The following is an 18,110-nucleotide window of genomic DNA, read 5'->3' as shown; positions in this document are numbered from 1 at the left end:
TTGTCATGGGGTATTGTGTGTAGATTGCTGAGGAACTTGTTTTATTTAATCCATTCTAGAATAAGGCTGTAATGTAACAAAATGTGTAAAATGTCAATGGGTCTGAATACTTCCGAAGTCACTGTAGGTACTTCGTGTGTGTGTGGTGAAGCTTGTTTATGTATTTACAAGATAGAACTACAGTATTGTATTGACAAGGTGATGTTGACCAGCTGCGGATGAGTGTGGAAATGACTTGGTTGAACATGGACATGTTTTTGTTTGGGTTACTGTTTTGAAAAAATATGTTGTATTTAAGGCTAGATGTCAAATGTACTTACTACTTGCAGAACACAAAAATGATTATCTATTACCTTTCATGACTGACAAACTTTGGAACACCAGTCATCTTTTTTGGCTTGGGGATGCCTAATACAGACAGAAGCATGTCTGTTCTATGAAATATAATCTCAAATATTTTATTTTCTCTGTTACTCTGTGTGCACTGAACTGACATGCATGAGTATTGATGACACTCCGATGTTCAGATTAAGGGAATGAAGTAGTCTATAATGCGCACCACACAGTGCTCAAATCCGACAGCGGTTTGTAGCCTATTATAGCTGCTGGGGAAATGTATTCAAAGCCTATATTTTATCACTCGATGTAACTTTTCAGTGCTACTATTTTTGTAATGTTATTAATGAAACAAAATGAAACAACCCCATAGTAGAATAGTTGACCGATTTACCTAGTTAGCTTGTGTGTTCATTCTCGAGGCTCATTGAAATTGCTAGAGCCATAGGAGGGACAGATGTATTCTGACAAGCAGTCAATGCACGACAATGTTTAATGCAATCGCAGGAAAACTTTTAAAAGCCGTTTTGGCCTTTGTTAAAAGAAAGAGGGGATCCCAGTTTGACATTACTACCAGTGTCCAATGGGGTAAATGCAGATAGCCACTACGCTTCATCAGTTGGTCTACAGGTGATAATAATTTTTGCCAATAGCACATCTGATAATTTAGACTGTGCATAGGCTGGTACAATGTTAAAATATATTTTCTACCTTTTTTACCAAAATGTTATTAGACCCATTTCTGGAGGTTTTATCAAATGCAGACAGATAATTGGTTCGTTCAACATGGGTTTTTTTGTCTGTAAAATTAACTATGTGAGAAATGGCAGTGAAAACACCTTTTTATGCGCAATTAAAAAAAATATAATAACCATCAAGTAAAGTCAATTTGAATCACGCGATGATATGGTATGTGGTGCTCCCACTGCGACTCGGGAAACCATACAGTTTATTAGGCTACAGATTAAATAAATTATGAACTTCAGAGTGGTGAAAATGCACAGTGATCTTGATGTTCCTTTCCATTAAATATCGAGGGTCTTATTCTGGTAACATGATCAATGCTTGACTGCCGTTTAACAAATACAAATATTCTTGCTCTTATCCATAATAATCTCATCATGTAGACTAGCCTACCTGCACAGTATCTGCCAGCTGTTGGCTAGTGCACACGTGCCAAGACCAGAGTAAGCACTGTCGTGTCTTTATCATTAACTGAAGACTTATGTTTTTATCAAAGATTCTCTGTAATTAAGTATTACGCGATTAGACTGATTAATCATGTAACCGTAATTACTAGGAAGTCGGGGCACCAAGGAAAAATATTCCGATTATAAAGTTATCATTTCCTTAAAATAACTTTTCAGATATTTTATCTGATCAATTAGTCTTCGAATGAATGAATGATTTACTTTACCTCACGTTAATCTCATTCCAAACGTCGTAAATGGTTGGTTATCTGCACTAACCCAGTCTTCACTATGAGTTATCCATACATCATCAATTGTCTTAAATAATGTATTTATTACTAAGTAATTCACAGAAACGCATAAACAAACAAACAAGGTAAATGTGGTTACATGAAATGATAGGAGAATGTTCCCTAGTGGGCTAAACCGACATGGCGGCTTGTTAGACAACCTCGTTTTAGAGAATTTGGCAGTACGTCCAACCAGCCTCACAACCGCAGACCACTTGTATGGCGGGTCACAGTTCTGGTTAGCTTTTACGTTTTTAAATCGGAAATGGTCTTGATCTGTGATGCCCCAAGGCTATTCCGATTCTCTGGCAGTATTTCCAGCCGCTTTGGCACAACATTTAGAGGGTTCCATACCGTTGAATGCTGAAAGAAAGAATTCAATTTATTTTGGCTATACCGTTGGATGTTACTAAGCAGCATATGTACACCCTTACTGGGAGAGCAGGGTACTGCATGGCATGGTTGGCCGAATATGCTCAAGTAGTACAACCACTTGCTGATCTCATCTACGGCCACAAGATGGTGGCGAATGACCTCATTAAGTGGACTCCTGAGGCTAAGTTGTCTTTTGACTAGGTTGAAACAGATTCTTATCTCAAATCAAAACAGTTTATTTGTCACGTGCGCCGAATACAACAGGTATTACAGTGAAATGCTTACTTACCGGCTGTAACCAATAGTGCACAAAAGGTGTTAGGTGAGCAATAGGCAAGTAAAGAAATAAAACAACAGTAAAAAGACAGGCTATATACAGTAGCGAGGCTACATACAGACACAGGTTAGTCAGGCTGATTGATGTAGTATGTAGATATGGTTAAAGTGACTATACATATATATGATGAACAGATAGAAGCGGTAGCGTAGAAGAGAGGGTGGCGGGACACAATGTAGATAGCCTGGTTAGCCAATGTGCGGGAGCACTGGTTGGTCAGCCCAATTGAGGTAGTATGTACATGAATGTATAGTTAAAGTGACTATGCATATATGATAAACAGAGAGTAGCAGCAGCATAAAAAGAGGGGTTGGGGGGGGCAAATAGTCCGGGTAGCCATTTGATGAACCGTTCTGGATTCTTATGGCTTTGGGGGTAAAAACTGTTGAGAAGCCTTTTTGTCCAAGACTTGGCACTCCGGTACCGCTTGCCATGCGGTAGTAGAGAGATCAGTCTATGACTGCGGTGGCTGGGGTCTTTGACAATCTTTAGGGCCTTCCTCTGACACCGCCTGGTGTCGAGGTCCTGGATGGCAGGCAGCTTAGTCCCAGTGATGTACTGGGCCGTATGTACTACCCTCTGTAGTGCCTTGCGGTTTGAGGCCGAGCAATTGCCGTACCAGCAGTGATGCAACCAGCCATGCTCTCGATGTTGCAGCTGTGGAACTTTTTGAGGATCTCAGGACCCATGACAAATCTTTTGAGTTTTCTGAAGGGGAATAGGCTTTGTCGTGCCCTCTTCACGACTGTCTTGGTGTGTTTGGACCATTCTAGTTTGTTGTTGATGTGGACACCAAGGAACTTGAAGCTCTCAACCTGCTCCACTGCTCGGTCCTCCTTTTCCTGTAGTCCACAATAATCTCCATAGTCTTAGCTACGCTGAGGGATAGGTTGTTATTCTGGCACCACACGGCCAGGTCTCTGACCTCCCTATAGGCTGTTTCGTCGTTGTCTGTGATCAGGCCTACCACTGTTGTGTCGTCTGTAAACTTAATGATGGTGTTGGAGTCGTGCTGGCCATGCAGTCGTGGGTGAACAGGGAGTACAGGAGGGGACTGAGCACGCACCCCTGTGGAGCTCCAGTGTTGAGGATCAGCGTGGCAGATGTGTTGCTACCTACCTTCCAAAGAGCCTGTGGTTGTGGAGATGGCGTATGATGGTGCTTTTTAAAATCTGGTGACCCCAAGACACCACCAAGGAGGCAAATTCTTTCACAGTGATTCTTGGGGATTTTGTTGCTTCTCTCACGATCCCCCTCCATATCCTGGGGGGCAAAATGCATTTGCGTCTTCTACCCATGAGGTTTTCAACTGTTCCATATCTTTTGAATTTTTTAATAATTGCCCCGACAGTGCTCAGTGGTATATTCAATCGTTTGTGGATCTTCTTGTAGCCATTACCAGATTTATGAAGGTCTACGACCATCTGTCCCTTTTGAATTGACAGTTATTTTATTTTCTTCATGGTGTTGGTTAATAACAAAGGGATATTGAATGCGTGTTACCTCATTTTTATACCCTAGTAAAAAAGGAAGTTCCTTAACACTTAGATACACTTAAATAAGTGGAATTTTAAAGTGGCCTTTTATTGTTGGTAGCACAAGGTGCGCCTGTGTAATGATCATGCTGTTTAGTCAGCTTCTTGATATGCCACAACTGTCAGGTGGATGGATTATCTTGGCAAAGAAATGCTCAGTAACAGGGATGTAAACACATTTGTGCACTAAATTTGAGCGAAATAATATTTTTGTGCTTATGGAATATTTCTGGGATCTTTTATTTCAGTTTATGAAACATGGGACAAAAACTTTACATGGTGTGTTTATATATATTTTTTCAGTGTTTATACAAGATACTTCTAGCAATATAATATGACCATATGAACATATGACCAACTGCTCAAAACAGTAGTAGTTCGGCGGAAGCAGAATGCTGTGAACCTTTTACCTGGAAATCCTTTTATGATGTTGTGCAGGTTTTTATTTTATTTTTTTAGTATTTTTTATGTTATTATTAACAACAAATCAATACAGGAAGTACATGTGGGAACACAATTATATGTGAATAATATACAATGGACAATCGGGGCTAGGGGCGGGGGACTAGGGGTTACAATATCACATTACACAAGTACCTTAATTAAGGGACATGCATTCATTATTCTAACAGCTTTTTTGTTAATAGAGTATTTAATTGTCTTAAAATACAGTTCAATTTATTTTTGTACGGTAAGAAAATGTGATTTTTTTTTGTTTGTAAATGTACATTTGTGAATTTGAAATTTGGCCAAAAGAATAATGAAATTAATTACATAAAAATGTTTCAGCTTATTTCTATCGTAGGTAAAGAATCCAAGCAATACAATCCCAAAAAAGATGCAACACTGTTTCTGGGTGGTCATTACAAAAGGAGCAATTTGAGTTGATGTTTTCCTTAAACTTCTTCATATAGTGAGTCAACCACTCACTATATGAAGAAGTTTAAGGAAAACATCAACATCAATTTGAGTTGATGTTTTCCTTAAACTTCTTCATATAGTGAGTCAACCACTCACTATATGAAGAAGTTTAAGGAAAACATCAACTCAAATTGCTCCTTTTGTAATGACCACCCAGAAACAGTGTTGCATCTAATATTTATGAATAATGTTAAGGAAACTTCCTTAATTTTGTTATCAAGTAGGTATGTGTGTGGCAACATCCAAACTTTTTTCCAACAAATATGATCAATAAATCCATTCCAATAAGGCATGACATAAGGTATAGATCGATACAACGTCCTCCTGAAACAAGGTTCGCATTGCTCTGTTGTTGAATGGACCAAAAGAGAAACACATCTTTCCTACTGATGAGTCAACAGGGTCAACGGAAGGTAGGCGTATTCACGTTCCTGTATATAAAAAAAAGCAACACCTGAGGGAATGGCATCTAAAAACAATTGCAAAATCTTTAGGTGTTCCAGGGACCTTGTAAAGTGATAAGAATTCCTTATAACTGAGTAAAAGACCCTCTGCATTTACCAGTTGGCTCACCAATAGGATATTATTTCGGAACCAATATTCTAAAAACAAATAAGTATTTTTATACAATATATCCCGAATATTCCATATATAATATCTGTGTGGAGATGATGTTGTGTAGGTATCGTATTGCAATAGTAGATGGCAGCATCGTTTTGAAACGGACGAAGAAGAATGCGACCATGTTGAATTAGCAAGAACAAACACAATAGAGACGGTTTATTTGGAGTGAATGTAATCTAACGGTAAAGTGTTGATCTGAGGCCAAAAAAATGTGATATATAACATCAGGGGGAGAGAAAGGTGAGCGTTTCGGTCTTTCATGTTCAATTTGTATTAGCTATAAATATTTCAAATGAGTCGACTTTCGCTAGGCAAGCTAGCTAATCCTGTCAGACATTGAAAACGACTGCCCGGTAGCCATCCAAGTTGACGAAACTGGCTAGATAGTGAGCTAGCTGGCTAATGGCAATTAACTGTAACGTTAACCTGGCATATATAAATAAATCATATATAACCGATTGCATCTGTGATGTAATGCTAGCTAAATAAATTAGTATTTACAGTACTGTTATGTAGTTACGTTAGCCAACTTGCATGTTTTCGTCAAAGCTGGCGTGGCTAACGTAACGTCAGTAGCTAGCTAGATGGCAAAGTTAACTGGCTAACTAAATATCTTCCTCTAAAGTTGGCAATATGAATGGCCTTTGTCGCACTAAATCAAATCGCGCCCGAAGCTAACTGTTACTGTCTGGAACATTAGCTGACTTCCTATCTTTATTTGCCTAGAAGGGCACCCCTGTTGTTCGATCAGTTTAGCTATAAAATTAGCTAACTTGCATTGAATGTCAGTGCTAGCATAGCTACTAACGTTATTTGGCTAGCTAGGTAGGTCGCATCTAACTATTCATTTTCGTAACTAACTACTTTTGTAGCTAACTACAGTTACTTTTTTTATTAAATTGTCCATACATTTGGACTTAACTTTCAATTAAATGCAGATTCTTCTAATACCTTCAAAGTAATTTCAAACTTTGCACGTTATAACGTTTCGATGGGTCCCACATTTTGTTGACATTATAGCCTGAAGTTTCGCACGTCTATGATCTGGTCCCTAACTGTAACTGTATGCGCTTGTAGTGTAGGCAACTCTTTTGTCATCTGTGGTCATGCCTTACACGAGTTGACTGGAATACACTACAGACTGATCCACCGAGCCAACACTTGTGCCTGCCACCCAAATACGTATTTTATATTATGTAGTTGGGGACTTGAACAAAATGTTTGGGCATCTATTCTACATTGTATTACGTTTTAAAGCAATGTCTAGGGCTTGGCCTATATAGTGTTCATCCTGACTACTAAAACAATTGTTCCTTCTTCCTGTCAGGTGACACAGGCTTGAACTGAATACCGCCTGACTCGCACGCAAAGCTACACACTTTGACAGAAGACCTGCGGTGTCTACAAGCGAGGAGGGAGACCCAGCTGAAACAAACAGGACAGACAGAGGGGATCATAAAGCTGTTTTGCGTTTTGGACTACAATGACCCTTTATTTGATTTTCAACATCAGGAAACTACTTTCACATGTGGATGGACATGTATATACACACAGAGTGGAAAACAAATATTGAACAATAAGGACCATATTATTTTGGAGAAATATTTGTACAAAGGTTTGAAAAACCATTTATAAGAACATCGATGTTGCGCAGTTCAAAGGGACTCGACGCAAAGCAAGGAAATGTTTAATCAAAGAAAGAGATGTAACTTTTGAACAAAGATTATTTTACTGATACTATTCCCTCGGTTCAAATTGTCTTCGCAGTTCTATTGCAGGACTTAAACTCCTTGATACTTGTTTACATACCATTTTTTTTAAATATTGTGTTCAGGTATAAAATATTTATGCATTTGAATGCATATAGCTCTTCATTTGGAAGAGCTCTTGTGTTAAGACTTTTCATACGTCAGTAAACTCTGAAGGGGACTAAACTGCACGTGTGTGTATATGAAAGAACTACAAATATACTTCTGTTGTAAAAGCTTTGGACTAAAAATAATGGAGAATATTGTTGAATGCCTTTTTTAGACATCTACTTTCGAAGAGGCTTTTTAAGAAAAGGAAGAAAAAGCTAAGGGAGGGTAAGACGTAAATCTTTGAGAGTAAAAACAAAGGAAAGACATGGCATCCGCAAGAACGGAGAACCTTGGCCCTATCTGCATGGGACTGAACAAGCAGAACGGGCAGCTTAGGGGGGTGCCTAAACCGGCCTCTCCTCAATCAGGACCCCTCGTCCTGGGCTCTCTGTTAAGCAAGGCTGTAGGTGCACCCCAGAAAGCAGGTGCTTCCCTGGAGGGAACTGGCATTAGGTACACATTTCTCTTACACACCTGTTTCACCCCAATTGTGTGCTGCTCGTATAGTATATTTTACTTTCATACCAAGTGATTACCCAGTAGAGTTGTAGTTTTTTTTTTTACATCAGCAGTGAGTGTGTTCAGGTGTTTTCTTAATACCCTCTTAGAAGACCTGCATGGTTCTGGTACCGGTTCCGACCAACATTTTCACTTATAAATCGCTCTGTGGATACCATGGATCAAAATGGCTTGCGTTGAGCAATAGCCTTGGTTCCCACGGACACTGTTGTTTTCTGAGCCTGTGTGATGCAGGATGTGACATGTGAAACCACTTGAAGCTGGGATGTCTCTTCTACCATAATTTGCTCTTCTGACTGTCCAACTTCTGGTTGAACCCTACAATCACACATGCCTGCAGTCATTACATCGTAGTGCAGCAGGAGTGAGTGGTTTCATCACGGTAGCACATTCAGAGATCGATTTGTAGCCATTCATCTAAATTTTAGAGATCTGAGGTCTTCACAGCGATGGGGGCAGACATTCTGATCAAGAGGGACCTTTAGAAAATATACACATCTATATATTCTCCACTAAACATACAAATATGTATTTTTTTATACTGCATAACACTGCGTGACACTGCATAATTTTGGCTCTGTACGCCGCCACAATGGTTTTGAAAGGAAACAATCAACATGTGCTTTAAGTGTAGACTTCGTTTTTAATTGAAGGGTTTTGTCAATTATTGTATGAACCGTGTAGAAATGACTTTTTTTGTTTATATACATAGCCCCCCAATTTTAGGGGCTCAAAAGTAATTGGACAAAGGAACAATCATAAATTTAAATTGTGAGTTTTAATACTTGGTTGCAAATCCTTTGTATTCAATGATTGCCTGAAGTCTGGAACCCATAGACATTACTAGATTCTGGGTTTCTTCCCTGGTGATGCTCTGCCAATCCTTTACTGCAGCTGTCTTCAGTTCCTGCTTGTTCTTGGGGTGTTTTGCCTTCAAGTGAAATGTATGCTAAATTGGATTCAGGTGATTGACTTGGCCATTACAGAACATACCACTTCTTTTCCTTAAATTATTGTGTTGCTTTCGCAGAATGCCTCGGGTCATTGTCCATCTGCACTACCTCCACCACCGTCCAATGAGTTATGAAGAATTTGGCTGAATCTGAGCAGATAATATAGCCCTAAACACTTCAGAATTCATCCTGCTGCTTTGTCAGCAGTCACGTCAATAAATACAAGGGAACCAATTCCATTGGCAGTCGTACATGTCCACGCCATAACACTACCTCCACCATGCGTCACAGATGAGGTGGTATGCTTCGGATCATGGGCAGTACCTTCCCTTCTCCATACTCTTCTCTTCCCATCATTCTGGTACAAATTGATCTTTGTCCATAGGATGATGTTCCAGAAATGTACATGTATTTATTTTATTTTTTAATGTTTTTTGGCACTCTAATCTGCTATTCCTTTTTTTTTAGGCTTACCAATGGTAAGCAAGGCTTTTGGTCAACCTTCTGTATTTACTCTGGTGAAGTCTTCTATTGATTGTTGACTGACACAGATACGCCTGCCTCCTGGAGGGTGTTCTTGATCTGGCCAACTGTTGTGAAGGGTTTTTTAATAATTTTTAATAATTATTCTGTCATCCACCACTGTTTTCTGTGATCTTCCAGACCTTTTGGTGTTCCTGAGCTCACCAGTGCGTTCTTTCTTTTTTAAGAATATACCAAATAGTTGACTTGGCCACGCTTAATGTTTTTGCTGTCTCTCTGATGGGTTTGTTTTGATTTCAGCCTAATGATGGCTTGCGTCACTGGCAGTGATGACTCTTTGGACTTCATATTGAGGGTAAACGGCAACAGATTGCATATGCCATACTTGAAATCAACTCAATACTTTTTTTTATCTGCTTACTTGTAAATGTACTAATGAGGGAATAACACACACCTGGCCATGGAACAGCTGAGCAGCCAATTGTCCAATTACTTTTGGTCCCTTAAAAAGGGGAAAACCACATAAAAAGTGCTGTAATTCCTACACCGTTCACCCAATTTTGGATGTAAGTACCCTCAAATTAAATCTGAAAGTCTGCACTTTCAACTCCTATTCATTATTTAATTTCAACTCCAATATGCTGTGGTAGACAGCTAAATAATAGTAACTAGGTCAATGTCCAAATATTTATGTACCCGACTGTATAAGGAAGGTTAAATCTTATAGATGCTGGTTTTATAATTTGATTATACTATATTTAGAAACATGTCATTTCAAGCCTTATTAATACAGTTTTGAATAGGAAATACATAAAATATTTCATTTTTATCATATTTGTACTTTAGCTTGTGTCCTCAAGTGATAACTTTTTTTTACCTGAAAGGTGGGATTGTAACCTTTTGAGCATGCAGCATTGCTAGTTATTGTTTATCCCTCTCATGAGGGCCCACATTTTTTGGGATTACATAGATGACATTTTTGGGTTGCATTTAACTGGTTAATTGCACTCTTCTCATTGGTGCCCTTCATCAGATTTGGAGATGACTGGAAAAAGAGCCTACAGCTCCCTCCCAAAGACACTAGAGTCAGAACCTCTGTAAGTCATGGTACAATGCAGCATGCTTTTTTTCACAAACTCACAGGATTTTCCCAGTGTAATTTTAATCAAATCTGGTACTTCTGATGTCTAACCTATTCTTTGCTGTGTCCCAGGATGTAACATCCACTAAGGGAAATGAGTTTGAGGACTACTGTCTGAAACGGGAGCTCCTGATGGGCATTTTTGAGATGGGCTGGGAGAAGCCCTCCCCTATCCAGGTACAACACTCACTGGGAGCTTCTCTGCCCACCGATCACCTTTGAAACTGGGGGATTCCCTTGCTGTAAATTTGGCTCCTGTTTCTGATGCCTATAAAAATATAGGCAAATATATATAGCTACTTTAATGTTACAAAAGTTTAATGTAACTTTTGTATCATTTCAGCCAATAGTTTTGAGTGGTGCTCACGAGCCATAACGGGTCCCCGTTTTTGTGTACTACATCATTCATTTCATATGATATGTTAATAATTTGTTGAGCTTAAGATCCTGGACTTTCTTTAAAGTCTTTAAAGTTCTGCATAACTGAAGTCTTGACTTTTGGTAGTTTGTCATAGTGATAATGTTACATATTTTGACAATAGCCATGTTTTTTTTTGTGTGCTACAATATGTTAAACCAGAGTTTGTCACCTTTCAGGAGGAGAGCATTCCCATAGCCTTGTCAGGACGAGACATCCTGGCCCGAGCCAAGAATGGAACAGGGAAGAGTGGGGCCTACCTCATCCCCATGCTGGAGAGAATAGACCTGAAGAAGGATTATATACAGGGTGAGATGAGGTGCTTCACATTACTCTTTCCCTCCTTTTTTTACTCTACTTATCTCTACTACTGACGGCTCCAGGCTAACATTTTCCCCTGGTACTTAGTGCTGTGGCGCTCATAAAGACAACCGGTCTCACAGTAATGGACTGTTAATTAACATAAACACATTTAGCATCTCTTGGCCTCCGCATACAAAAGCTGCTGATGCACTTTTTTGTTTTAAAAAGTAATACATCAATTTGATATACACCATCACAATACATCCATTATTTTAGGCGGGTCTAAAGAAACATGATATAAAGAAAATGTATTTCAGAAGAACAGAATGAGTTGGCCTACTGTATGTTATCTGGCTATGCGCCATGCCATAGGCCAGGGATGGGCAACTTTTGTAGACCTGTGGACCAATTTCACAGAATAGCATGAATTTAGTTATAAAATTGCAACGTCTTTTTCTCTACCCCATGGCAAAATGTGTAGAATTGCAGTGAACTTGCTTTAAAACAGCAACATTTATTCTAATTGCAGGAAATGTATTTTATGTACGGATGTGGGCACGCAGACCCATGAGCAACTGCGGCCCCTCAGTTCCATTTTCTTTTTGTGACCCCCAATCGAAGTTGCCCATTCCTGCAATATGCTTGTTCATTAAACAGACAAGATACAGTGTGTTTAAGGCCTTTGCCATTGTTATATATTATGATTTTATAGTAAGAATATAATTGAACATAGCTGAATGAAATGGAAAGGATTTTTCCCATTCAGTAGTTATTTGGCAGCTTTGATAGTGGTTTTTGCGTGAGATTTTATTTATTTGTCCATACAATTAAAAAAAAATATTGTAGACCTGCATTGACAGGCCCCAGCGGTCTTTATATCATGCAGTCGTGAGATGCGTTTTGAGTTAAAAGCAAGCTGCGTGTGCACATTTGTTGATATTCATTGCTAGTTATTGAGTCATTTGCCCAGTTATAGCTCATTTTTGGTCAGCAATGAAAGTCCAGGAAAAGTCATGGTATGTGCATCATCTGTGTGTGCCAGTGAGCTGTTGCGAGAGAAATTACATTTGCTCAGCATGGACAATTGATATGTTAGAAACTAATAGTGTAGTTTGGCTGGTTCTTGCTAGTTAGCTATTTAGCTATTAGCATCATTGTCATGTCCTAAAATTACTTTCCACCGCCCCTCGTGTATAATCACAAATGGCCGACATGCAGTTGGTAGGGGCGCACAGTTGATGAAACCAATGCTGCATACTCCAGTTGTGAAAGTCTCTCAAGCGCTGAAATTGGCTAGGATTTTCCTCTATTCAATACTGGCTATGTAATTCTGACAAAGTTACAAAAATATTCCTAGAATAGCCTAATTGACAGGTAACTCTTATGCTTTCAAGATCTCCCCTGAATACTGAATATTTTAACCTTTACAAATAGATAAACAGCTTAGACAGCTACCTCGTCCACCTTAGCCATCTGATCCCTGGTTCATTGAGGGAATTATTTTTTATAAAGACATGGAAAGTATTTGGTTGTAATTAGTGATGCACCGATATGACATTTTTGGCCGATTCAGATATTTTCCTTGCCAAAAAAAAACTGATACCGATATATAAAGTTTGTGGCCTTTTTAGGCATTCTAGTACAGTTAAATTGTTCACACACACATGGATGCAGCGGTCTAAGGCCCTGCATCTCAGTGCAAGAGGCGTCACTACAGTCCCTGGTTTGAATCTAGGCTGTATCACATCCGCCCATGATTGGGAGTCCCATAGGACGGCTCACAATTGGCCCAGCGTCATCCAGGTTTGGCCGGAGTAGGCTGTCATTGTAAATAAGAATTTGTTCTTAACTGACTTGCCTAGTTAAATAAAGGTTACACACACCACACTGACCAAAAAGTTATTTTGTTGGCATTTACGTATGTCCCCATTACCAGTAAAACATCATCAAAACCTATTTCTTTCACTTGCTGTGCTGTTTCGTTGTTCAGTCATTTCATTCTCAAGCAGGATTTCATCATACATGTCAAGTGGTGAAGTTTCAGCTCTGTCTGTCCGTGGCGCCTCTTCCTCGGTGCGCATGGTTACTGTGTCCGTTTCCATCTTGTCCAGCTGGGTCTGTAACGTTTCACATAAAGCCTTTTCCTTGTCTGCATCAAAGTAGCCATCCTTGTACATAGCATCGAGCATGGTGGTGGCACAGTAAAGAGAATGCCACCGAATTGCTTGTTCACAGTCTGTGACGGCAGTTTTGTTCAGCAGGCAATGCCATGACAGAGGGTATCACATCTGCTGCAGGCGAAAGGAGCGTTTGCAGGCCGCTTTCCCTCCGGTTTGTTTTTCAAGCCACCCGGGTAGGCTACTATAGTTATTTCATACCACGCACCTGGGTTAGAGGGACAATAGAGCCCTGACGACCAGGCCATTAGCGACATGATGATCGTTAGCAAGTTGTTTTACCAATGCATGTCCAGTGTGTGTAAGAAGAGATAACCGTGACTCAGCGGTCACATGGAATTTTACTGCCGTCATGACTGCCAGTGTGGAAGTAATACGTCACCGCAGCAGCCCTACTGGTGCCATTAAGTTTTTCATTTGGTCGCACCAATCTTTCATCCCGCAATATCATTTTTGGATTGTCTTTCGCAGTGCTTTATTGAAGTGTTAAATACCATCTCAGTAGTCTTAAGTTATACGTTTTCATCATGTGTTCCTGTTTAAGCAGGAATGCATGATTCAAGATATTGATGTACAACTTAATCCAGTGATAGTCAAGAATTTTTAGTTGACAATTAGGTTTTACTGTTAAAATAGTACTCCAGTTTTTTGTTCAATAGATATTAATTTGCCTACATGTTTATGTGCACTAATATAGGCTGTTTGGGGCTAACATGCTGACCACACCGCTCGCATATGTGAGCGTTGCAAAATGACATTTACACGTTATTTAATCATTGCACTGCTCGTGAGCGTCTGTGTAGCTAGGCACTAAACTCAAACTTGATATTATTTGTGATGCTGGATGCGCTGCAAGTCCTGCCTCTCCCATCTCCTCATTGGTTTTTAGGAGCATATACCCACGTAGTGATTGAAAGATGAACTGAGGTCCACACTCCAGTCCAGTTGGTGGTATGCACCTTTTAAAGTTGCTTGCCAACCGCCATAGAAAGTCCAAAGAAGAGCACTGAAGGAGGAGAGATTACTAGAAACTAACTAAATTTACCTTGTGCATTTCAGGTAAATTAACAACCCAATGTTTATATTCCAGGACAAATCATCTAGCAACAGCAAGCTAGCTAAATTGCCATAAATGTTTGCTTTTTGACCTGTCCCCAAATTTATGTAGTTGATTCAGAGTTCATTTTTATATTTTAACCTGTGTTTCCTGATCGCATGCGAGCTGTCTGGTCAGCATGTAATTCACCACTTAAGTGGAATCTCAAAACACTATAGCTAGATTGCTAACTTAAATGTAATACCCACTGGTAATAGCCATATTAATCTGACTGTAAATGTAATGCCATAAATAAACTTAGCTGTCGTAGCCTACTACCCAATGAGGCCCATGCACTCGTAATGGCCAATGTGCTCTCCGTATCTCAAACCATATCAAATATGTTGCTATAGAGATCCAAATTCAGTTGAGAAATAAAACATCTACATACAGAAATCGGAGAACCTCTCCAGTTGTAACAACAAGTATTACAGAGGATAACAATTTTTCCCAAAATGTGGATTTTGACATTTATGCAATCCAGGGTGCATTTAATTATTTATTTATTTTCCCCTGGAGCGAAGTGGGAGAGACTGGGAGAGTGTCAGGGCAAACACTTTCATTACAGGAATCATGAGGATAATGCACTCTACAGTCCCGCTCCTTGAAAGCGGCAGCTCTACCCTTTAGCTCAGTGCGAATGTTACCTGTATTCATGGCTTCTGGTTGGGGTGTGTACGTACAGTCACTGTGGGGGGGACGTCATCGAGAACTGCCCAGTGACACGAGCCTACCAGACAAGCTAAATTACTTTTATGTTCGCTTCAAGGCAAGTAACACTGAAACATGCATGAGAGCATCAGCTGTTCCGGAGGACTGTGTGAGCACGCTCTCTGCAGACGATGTGAGTAAGACCTTCAAACAGGTCAATGTTCACAAGGCCGTAGGGCCAGATGACTTACCAGGATGTGTACTCCGAGCATGCGCTGACCAACTGGCAAGTGTCTTCACTGACATTTTCAACCTCTCCCTGAGTCTCTAATACCAACATGTTTCAAGCAGACCACCATAGTCTCTGTGCCCAAGAACACTAAGGTAACATGCCTAAATGACTACCTACCCATATCACTCACATCTGTAGCCATGAAATGTGTTGAAAGGCTGGTCATGCCTGACATAAACACCATTATCCCAGAAACCCTAGACCCACTCCAATTTGCATACTGTCCCAACAGATCCACAGATGATGCAATCTCTATCTCAATCTCAATCCCTTTCACACCTGGACAAAAGGAACACCTATGTGAGAATGCTATTCATTGACTACAGCACAGCATTCAACACCATAGTGCCCTCAAAGCTCATCACTAAGCTAAGGACCCTGGGACTAAATACCTCCCTCTGCAACTGGATTCTGGACTAACAACACATCCGCCACACTGATCCTCAACACGGGGGCCCCTCTGGTGCGTGCTCAGTCCCTTCCTGTACTCCGTGTATACTCTCGATGAGATGGCCTATAGGGAGGAAGTTAGGTTGAGAGCTTCAAGTTCCTATGCGTCCATATCACCAACAGACTACCGTGGTCCAAGCACACCAAGATAATGGTGAAGAGGGCACGACAAAACCTATTCCCCCTCAGGAGACTGAAAAGATTTGGCATGGGTCCTCAGATCATCAAAAGGTTGTACAGCTGCCCAATCGAGAGCATCCTGATGGCAGTGATGCAACCCTAGTACGGCAACTGCTTGGCCTCCGACCACAAGGCACTACAGAGGGTAGTGCGTACGGCCCAGTACATCACCGGGGCCAAGCTTTCTGCCATCCAGGACTTCTATACCAGGTGGTGTCAGAAGAAGGCCCTAAAAATGGTCAGACTCCAGCCACCCTAGTCATAAACTGTTCTCTCTGCAACCGCATGGCAAGCGATACCAGAGCGCCAAGTCTAGGTCCAAGAGGTTTCTAAACAGCTTCTACCCACAAGCCGTAAGATTCCTGAACATCAATCAAATGGCTACCCAGACTATTTGCGTTGCCCCCCCTTCTAAACTGCTGCTGCTCTGTTATTATGTTTAACGCATGCATAGTCACTAATAACTCTACGAATGCATAGTCACTTTAATAACTCTACCTACATGTACATATTACTTTGACACCGGCTCCCCCTACACGCGGACTCTGTATCGGTATCCCCTGTATATAGCCCCGCTATTGTTATTTACTGCTGCTTTTTAGTTATTTGTGCTTCTCTTACTTTTTAACGTTTTTTTCTTAAGGTCTGCACCTGTTGTATTCGGCGCATGTGACAAATAACATTTTATTTGAATTTGCAATTTCACCTTTGAGCAAAACACTTGGGTGAACCTTTGGAATCATGGAAATAGAAGATTTTTCTAATTCCGTTGTTAGAATATAATAGTGGGCACTTTGAATACAGTGTTTGACTTGACAACAAATGAAAATGCCGGGGAGCAGTTATTGTGACAGGGTAGGAACCAAAATGTCTGTTTCCTAGGGGATGCTATAATCTTTGGCTACACTGAATGTGAATTTTTTTCTCTTAGCTACTTCATGTAGCTAACATATTCTTGCTTCATGTATTCCTCTCTGATTTATTCCTAAACTGGGGTATGCCGTCGGGGTTACGTAAATTAAAATTCTCTTCACATTTTCAAACAGTCCATTTATATCTTCCAACGGGGCTATACATTTGGGTGAGGATTTTTTTTCTCACCCGAGTATCCTCGTTTCACTGCCAAAAAATTAAATTGAACCATCTAGGGTTCAACGAAATAACACCACAATGTCAAATACAGGTAGCTTAGTCAAATAATTTAACATCCAATCACATTAATAACCATTACTCTCTCGCGGGAATACCACTAACGGTATGGAGCCAAACGTAGCTCCTGCTTATGTTGGTATCTGTACTGATGGCGCGAAAGCCATGACAGGGAGACACAGTGGAGTGGTAACGAGCGTGCAAGCAGTTGCTCCCGATGCCACTTGGGTACACTGCAGCATCCACTGAGAGGCTCTTGCTGCCAAAGGAATGCCTGACAGCTTGAAAGACGTTTTTGACAATACAGTGAAAAATGGTTAACTTTGTAAAAGCAAGGCCCCTGAACTCGAGTGTATTTTCTGCACTATGCAATGATATGGGCAACGACCATGTAACGCTTTTACAACATTTTATTTAACTAGGCAAGTCAGTTAACATTCTTATTTACAATGACAGCCACCCCGGCCAAACCCGGACGACGCTGGGCCAATTGTGCGCCGCCCTATGGGGCTCCCAATCAAGGCCGGTTGTGATACAGCCTGGAATCGAACCAGGGTGTCTGTAGTGACGCCTCTAACACTGAGATGCAGTGCTTTGGATGGCTCGCCACTCGGGAGCCCAGAGAAGAGTGCTGGTTGTCATGGGGCAAAGTATTGACACATTTTCTTTAATTGAGAGCTTAAAGTTCTTGACTGACCATAACTTTCACTTGTCTGACCGCTTGCATGATGACGAGTTTCTCACACGACTGGCCTATCTGAGTGATCTGAATCTAGGATTACAGGGACCCTCCAGGGACTATATATTGTCTGCATTAACAAGGACAGCACG

At 40.5% G+C, this 18,110-nt stretch overlaps 1 protein-coding gene across 3 annotated transcripts in view; it reads left to right on the top strand.

Annotated features, from left to right (window-relative positions):
* The first annotated feature begins 5,620 nt into the window (after positions 1 to 5,620).
* Positions 5,621 to 18,110, top strand: part of LOC109903782 (probable ATP-dependent RNA helicase ddx6) — a 52,307-nt gene continuing 39,817 nt past the window's right edge. For all 3 annotated transcript variants that reach the window (XM_020500719.2, XM_020500718.2, XM_020500721.2), the window contains exons 1-5: positions 5,621 to 5,848; positions 6,936 to 7,920; positions 10,456 to 10,519; positions 10,636 to 10,740; positions 11,161 to 11,290. In XM_020500719.2, coding sequence (XP_020356308.1) covers positions 7,733 to 7,920; positions 10,456 to 10,519; positions 10,636 to 10,740; positions 11,161 to 11,290 — 487 coding nt within the window. In that variant the 5' untranslated portion in view covers positions 5,621 to 5,848; positions 6,936 to 7,732. The remainder of the gene's footprint in view (positions 5,849 to 6,935; positions 7,921 to 10,455; positions 10,520 to 10,635; positions 10,741 to 11,160; positions 11,291 to 18,110) is intronic.

Source organism: Oncorhynchus kisutch, linkage group LG14 (genome assembly GCF_002021735.2).
Source record: "Oncorhynchus kisutch isolate 150728-3 linkage group LG14, Okis_V2, whole genome shotgun sequence".
NCBI lineage: Eukaryota > Metazoa > Chordata > Actinopteri > Salmoniformes > Salmonidae > Oncorhynchus > Oncorhynchus kisutch.
The sequence above is the reverse complement of the archived record's forward strand: the minus strand, read 5'-3'. Positions and strand labels throughout refer to the sequence as shown.